General features: G+C 44.8%; 1 protein-coding gene across 1 annotated transcript in view; it reads right to left on the reverse strand.

Annotated features, from left to right (window-relative positions):
• Window positions 1-47: 47 nt before the first annotated feature.
• Window positions 48-7,189, reverse strand: part of LOC106808379 (coiled-coil and C2 domain-containing protein 2A-like) — a 22,571-nt gene continuing 15,429 nt past the window's right edge. The window contains exons 6-18 of the mRNA XM_014811078.1: window positions 6,337-6,434; window positions 6,007-6,096; window positions 5,378-5,473; window positions 4,963-5,109; window positions 4,236-4,314; window positions 4,005-4,145; window positions 3,720-3,859; window positions 2,348-2,470; window positions 2,020-2,229; window positions 1,402-1,526; window positions 931-1,071; window positions 450-606; window positions 48-101 (exon numbers count right to left, since the gene is read on the reverse strand). Of these exons, the coding sequence (XP_014666564.1) occupies window positions 48-101; window positions 450-606; window positions 931-1,071; window positions 1,402-1,526; window positions 2,020-2,229; window positions 2,348-2,470; window positions 3,720-3,859; window positions 4,005-4,145; window positions 4,236-4,314; window positions 4,963-5,109; window positions 5,378-5,473; window positions 6,007-6,096; window positions 6,337-6,434 (1,601 nt within the window). The remainder of the gene's footprint in view (window positions 102-449; window positions 607-930; window positions 1,072-1,401; window positions 1,527-2,019; window positions 2,230-2,347; window positions 2,471-3,719; window positions 3,860-4,004; window positions 4,146-4,235; window positions 4,315-4,962; window positions 5,110-5,377; window positions 5,474-6,006; window positions 6,097-6,336; window positions 6,435-7,189) is intronic.

The raw sequence follows: 7,189 nt of genomic DNA on the forward strand, positions 1-7,189 counted from the left end.
TTTTATATGCCAGATTGCATTCTTACCTGGCATGTAACACTTATATGCTAGATGACTTTGTTATCTGTCATGAAGCTTTTATGGCCAAATGGCATTCTTACCTGGCATGTAACACTTATATGCTAGATGACTTTGTTATCTGTCATAAAGCTTTTATATGCCAAATGGCATTCTTACCTGGCATATAACACTTGTTTGCTAGATAACTTTCTTATTTGCCATACAACTTTTATATGCTAGTTGGCATTCTTATGTGGCATGTAATGTTTATATGCCAGATGACTTCCTTATCTGCCATATAGCTTTTAAACGCGCGACAGCTTTGAATAACTGGACAACTTAGAGGGTGCATGTGCCATTAGTAAAATTGTAAGTAAAGTAGATAAAGGATGATCGCAGATTTAGTTAAAAAATGTGAATGCATGTGCGCACGAAGCCAGGGCACCGACCTTGGCTTTCTTCTGTGCTTTCCACAGTTCGACTGCCTTCCTGTGCTCCTTGAGCTGAGATTCGTACACCACTGCATGCTCCTCCTCCGTCTCATCAACTTCATCCTCAATCTCCTGATTCCACAGTCGCTCATCTTCTTCCTTGTTGGACACTTGCCTGAAGATCGTAATAGGAAAAATCACTGTTACACACTGTTACCGAAATCTTGCATCTTATATTGTACAAAATTGTTCTAAAATGCTGATCACAGACAATAAAGCAAATGTTCATTTGACTATTACAGAGTTTTCTTTGATTATCTAATTTGTCACATTTAATGAAGAAATAATAATTTAATATAATGACAATAAATCCCAGCATTTGTAATGGCACATGTTTAAACCCCCTTAGCAAATCTAAATTTGCGATTTCCCACTGAAACCACATCAGCCACCATGTCGGCGCATAACGCGACATGCTCTGCATCTTTCCACCACTTACTTGTGAATGAGCAGTCGCACGCTGGTGTTCGTGTAACCCTGAAACTCCCTCAGACTCTTGATCTTCTTCCACGTCTTGATGGTGGACTTCAGTAGCTGTCGATCCTTGGCGAGCTCCGCATCTCTCAACACTCTCGTTTGTCTGCAACGACGATGAGTAAAAACCCAAGTGAGAACTCTCCAACTGCGCAACACGGTATAAGAAAACATCCACAAGCGAGAAACGAAAACGAGCCGCGACAACAGACATGCACGCACACACGCACGCGCGCACACACACGCGCACACACATACGCACGCGCGCGCGCACACACACACGCACGCGCGCGCACACACACACGCGCGTAATCGTGGCAACAGCTATCCTTGGACAGCACACGGTTGGCAGCAGTGCAAGCGTACCCACGGGTACTCAGAGCGTAGGATGCACGACGATTGCCTGACAACCCGAAAAGGAGTTTCGCAAATTCACCGTATATCGAGGGTGTAGTCGCTCAGCCTCTGCCGGGGTTCCTCCAGGTCCGCCTGGCCCTGCTGCTCTTCCGCACGCCGCACAATCCCCTTCAAGTGATCTGCAGCCGTCTTCAGCGCTTGCAGCTGCAAGGAGCACCCTACTGCGTTTAAACTCCTTCTTTTACCGGGAACTTGGCAGTTTGACGTAAGGTTCAGAATTTGTTGTGGTCGCACGACTTTATTGGATAATATTACGGATGATTGGAACAGTATATGCATACGACCATAGACCAGTACTGGTGGCAGTAGATACAAGAACGTAAATGGCTGGTTCGGGGTGACAGAATGATGGTCATGTATGTACACAAAATTGGTATTCTTTACCTCTCTCTCTCTCTCTCTCTGTTCTCTCTCCCTCTCTATCTCTCTCCCACTCCTCTCCCTCTCACTATGATTCCTTCTCCAATCCCTCTCTCTTTCCCTCTCTCTGCCTCCCCTCGCTCCCTTTCTGCCTCCCCACCTCTCTATCTCTGTCTTTGTCTGTCTTTCTTTCTCACTCTCTCTCTGTCCCTTTCTCTTTCCCCCTGCTCTCTGTCCCACTCTCTCGCCGCCTCTTTCCATCGCAGCCCTGACGTACCTTATCGGTGAGGAACACTGCGGCATTCTTCTCTCGCCGGCAGCAGAAGTCCTCATGCATCTGTGCGAGGCGGGTTGCGAGCACGTGCTCCCTGCTGAAGAGCGGGTGATGCGAGAACGCGAGCACGGACACGTTCACGTTCAGCTGGTAGCGCCCCCTGTTGTCCGCGCTGCCGTCGATGTAGCGACTATCAAACTCCCGGCTCATGGCCTGCGGACAAACAATGGGACAGCTTCGCGACTCTCTCATGACACATCTCGCGCGAAAACGTTTTTTTTGCGAATTGGATTCAGATTTCGTAACAGACCAACCCAAGTGACTCTCGCACCTTTCTGTACTCCAAGTTGAGATCAGCCTCCTCATCTTCAGGAACAGGAGGCCTGCACGGTGCTGGCTTCAGAGGGTCAGGCAGAGCCTTGAGCCAGCCGTCATCACCAAACCACTTGCCTCCCTAAAACCAAAAAAGATTAACGATGTTCGAACAAAGAAGTAGTGTAGTGAATGTGACTATTAGTGAAAGGCACTTATTGCTATTATATCTCATATAATTCCCGTTTAATATCCTTTTAAACCCACCTTTTAACCCATCTACCAGAATATTTATAATGTATTATAATGTAATGTAAAGTAATGTAATATAATATAAAATAATATAGTATAATATAACATGATATGATGTATAATATTATATAAACAAGTGCCGCAGAGCGACAGCGCTCAACTGACGTGTACTGTGGCCGGGTATTCTTCTGATAAACTCACTGGCAACTGAATCAAGTGCGCCCTCCCGCCACCGCGTTGATAGGCTTTGCTATACCGATAGTACAGTAATAAAGATATAGCTGTGTAACTTTAATGACTTCGCTATGTTAACGTTATCATGGATATGCGCCGAGCGCGAGCGTAGTAGTGGTGTTGGGAGGGGGGGGGGGCTCTAATAGCAAAACGCAGTTCAGTTGGCTTTTGTTAACAGTCAACAAATCCATGTTTAACCCTCCTCTTGAGGGTCAAAAGGTTATCAGACACTTACTCTTCGCACGTCAGCGGAAAGTAGATTTCACGGTCAATAAAGTGATAAAAATGGTAGGTCAGCGCTGAAACAAAAAAGTTTTGCACTCGGTCCGTTAGACCATGTCCTCAGAAGATGTCTGATATCTGACCTTTCCCCCCTGACCTTTGACCTGTGACCTCTAATTTCGCGCTGGTGATGGGTTTCCTCCCCATCACACTATACATCGAATATTAAGAGCGTAGGTCGAGCCGTTGAGATTTGTGCCGCAATTCCGTATTTCCTCCTATACATTAAGTTAAAGGGGAAATATTCCCCCTCCGTTTACACATCTTGACCATTGACCCTTGACCCCCCAAATTTGTCATCCTGAGTCCTTTTCACGACGCCCCCCCCCCGACGTCCCAAATATCGTGACCGTACATCGAGCGGTTAAGATTTGTGCCCAACTGTTGACTCACAGACGGACGCACGCACGCACGATCATGCGATTCTACAAGCTGCATCTGACTACGTCAGAGGAGCTAATAAATATACCCTTTTAAATCCTATTTTAACATCCCTTTAACTGATCTTAACTGTGTTTTAGTAATGTCAGCAAAGTGTAAGCAACTCAGAAGAGACTGACATCAGGTAAGGTTATGTCTTTACTTATCCGCATCTCTTATATATACCACTAACGATCTCTTACCCGGTTGCGTTCATGCAAGAGTCTATCTTCCATGAGATTCATGTTGATCTGGTTGACAGGCGGTCTCTCTCCGACGTACAACCCCTCCTCCTCTAGATTCCTCACCTCCGACTCATCCGGTATCTTAAGTCTCGTCGGAACTATAAACGCAGACAACTATTTAAGAACTAGAACATTCTAAAATTTTCTTCTGTCATGCGAAAAATAGTAATTACAATAGTCATGAAATCGACAAGTAAAAAGCACGCTATTTAAAATAAATAAACTTTGTTAAATATAGTGTACTTGTCATCGTGGAAGGAGTGAAGTAAAAAGCCTGCTCTCGATCCACTCGAGTTCTGTAGGGGATGTACTCGGCTGGTGCTGCCCTCTGTGGCTGCCAATCCTCACTATCCGTGAAATCTTCGATGAGTAGCTTTGTTTCATCTAGAAATTGAAAGAGGTTTTAAATTGCCATTCATCAATGGTTATGAAACATAAAAAATCTGTGATGAAATGCCGTAAAACAAAGAGCACCTGTAGTGTCCTCCACTTGTGGTTCTTCTTCCACTTTCGCTTTCTCCTCCTCTTCAGTTTGTATTTCCTCTCCACTTTTCTACAGGTCACAATAACAAAATTTTTCAATGCCTCAAGGTAAAAATCAGGACATTTCACATATGTTAAATTGAAACGTGGAGAGATTTATCAGGGTATATGCAGCAGTGCCGTAGTCGAGTCCCCCCCCACCACCAGTCCGAGTCCAAAGTCCACGCCACCGAGTCCCACGAGTCCACCACCACCCGAAGTCTGCAGGTCCGAGTCCAGTTTTGATAGAAAAAGGGGGGCAGACCGACAAGGCCGCTCACTTCTATGTATGTGTTTGTTCAAAAATGGGGGCTATCTCTTGCCCCTGGATCTGTCACTTGTTTGTATTAGGTAGGAGTTTTAGTTTTAAATTCTTGTAAACTGCGTGTTTACAATATGTACAGTTATGTACTATGTAGTGGCCTCGAGCCCGCCTCGACCCGAGTCCTCGAGTCCGAGTCCGAGTCTGAGTCATTGCACTCCGAGGCCGAGACCAAAGAAACCGGCCTCGAGGCCAAGACCAGCCTCGAGTCCTACAACACTGATATGCAGTCATGCACATGTTTCAATGCCATGATGTAAAAATCAGGACATTTCACATATGTTCGATTAAAACATGCAGAGATTTATCGGGGTATACACAGTCAAATTTCTGCCCAGTGTGATATTTCACCCGTACCCCTGCCTGTGCTTCATCACTGGTGGAAGGTTCTGGATGGCTAGCTGCTGAAGGCTTTCGTTGCGGGGCGGTTGTCGTCATTTCGACAGCTTCCGGCTCCCAGACACGTGTGAAGAAGTCGTATGCTTCTTCTGTTGTCACCTGCGCCTGTGTTAAACACAACAGACCAAACGGTTAACTAATATTTGACCAGGAGCAGTGGTAAACTATCTATCACCTTGCTGTATTTTTTCTCTTCCACTTATTTGACTCACACAAGAAAATAAATGCCGTTATGATGTCACTCCCGTGTACGAAACGTTTATAATACAATCGATTCTACAGCAGACATATCATATTTATAACTCAACCGTGTGTTTAACAAGAAGCTGTTAGTATCTGCGAATCACGCCTATCAGGCGTGCATTGGCGTCACCTTGGCAACACTGGCTGAAGCAGACGTCTTCCATCGCTCTCTCAGCCTTTGCGATTTCTCTAACAGTTGTGTCTCCTCCTCGTCCCTGCTCTGCCCCTATAAGACAGCCACATAGACGATAACCACATACCGGGTGAAGGCTCACGGCCGTCGAAACAAAAACTATTAAACACCGTACAGACCCTTTTTCTGTGACCACTGACGTCTCCATAAGATGATTTGGACATTTATTTTGCAAAGGCAGCCAACTTCTAGAAGCACTATGTTTTGGTATGCGCACACGGAATTAGTAGGATTTCAGGAGAATCGCTTGAAAATATAAGATTTTGGGATGATTATGGCATAGAGGACCACTCGGGGACAAAACAACCGACAAGCAAGATTTCTAGAAAAGGGTTAGCAAGTAAAGGGCTACAGACACAAACGTACAGCATGCCAAACCCTGGCTACATTACAACACTACCACAGCATTTTGGGGAAAAAACTTGTTCAGTAAGTGTAATAGGTAGATAGATAGATCCTCACATTGAAAATTCAATATCTGTACAGAAACACGATACACCGATCTCTGTGGCACATGCAACCCGGCATAGCAGCGCCACTAAATATTCTCAAATTCAATTGCTCACAGGTTCGGTTGCGTCAAATCGCGTGGATATCTCAGCCCAGTCCTTTCTTCTCAGTCGTCTTCCCGGCTCAGTCTGCGCTGCAGCTTGCTCCTTGTTTTTTTACACCAACAATAAAATAATCATTACATTCACCATTCTACACTTTCACATTGTCCTTTTCGAACTATTTCTCGAAAGCAATATAAATACCAACGTCTTTACCTTTCCACACCCACGCGACTAGGTTAAGAATAACTATGCAATAATCATTAGCTATTGGATAGGTTTACCGTAAATTCTGGTAATAAGTTATGCGCGCACAACCAAATCGTAGCAAACAAAATAACTCACCTGCTTTGATTTGAGTCTAGCTTGCATTCGTTCTCGTATGGACATGCCAGCAGCAGCAGGACTTCTACCGATAGAACTTGCCGACGTTACGCTGCCCTCTATAAATACAATATATGATTCTTCCATAACAGTTTTATGAGGTGTGCATAGCACGCAGGGTGTGAAATTCACGCGAGTCCGGAGTCAAATACTCCCTGATTTATTGTCGGACTCCCTGATTTGACATATGCAGGAGTCCGTGTAGATCCATGAAAATTCTGCTATATACTAACTAGTTTGTTCCAGAGCACGACCTCGCGGAATTACCGTATTTTTTCAGCAAATGTTCAAAGAAAATTTGGCAGACGTGCAACCGCATGAATCTTCAAAATAAGCACATGCGTTATTGTTAATATCTTTAGTTTTGAACTTCAGACTGCGGTCTCCCTTATTTTGCTGCGGACTCCCTCCCTCTTTTTGAGGGCAGGGAGTCAGTTGGACTCCCTTGTTCAAAACTTAATTTCTACCCCTGGCATGCCAACCGTCATTAACATCGGCATGCTAGCTATCCGACATTAAGTAGACGTGACAACAAACACTTTTTGGTGTTGCATAATAAAGTCATTCATGCACATTGTATAAACTACAAACTATTTTCACTTTGATATGCACTGCACATCAAGGGCGTAGCCAGGAATTTGGATTGGGGGGGGGGTCCTCGAGCGAGTAACAAAGGGGTCTGAATTCTTATTTTTTAGTTAAATGTAACAAGTGCCGCAGAGCGACAGCGCTTATCTAACGTCTACTGCGGTGACTCTGTGGTGGAGTGGTGGGATTCTAGTAAACCCTGTTAGTCCCAAATGTGTTCACATAC

Source organism: Priapulus caudatus, unplaced genomic scaffold (genome assembly GCF_000485595.1).
Source record: "Priapulus caudatus unplaced genomic scaffold, Priapulus_caudatus-5.0.1 Scaffold271, whole genome shotgun sequence".
Taxonomy (NCBI): Eukaryota; Metazoa; Priapulida; class Priapulimorpha; order Priapulimorphida; family Priapulidae; genus Priapulus; species Priapulus caudatus.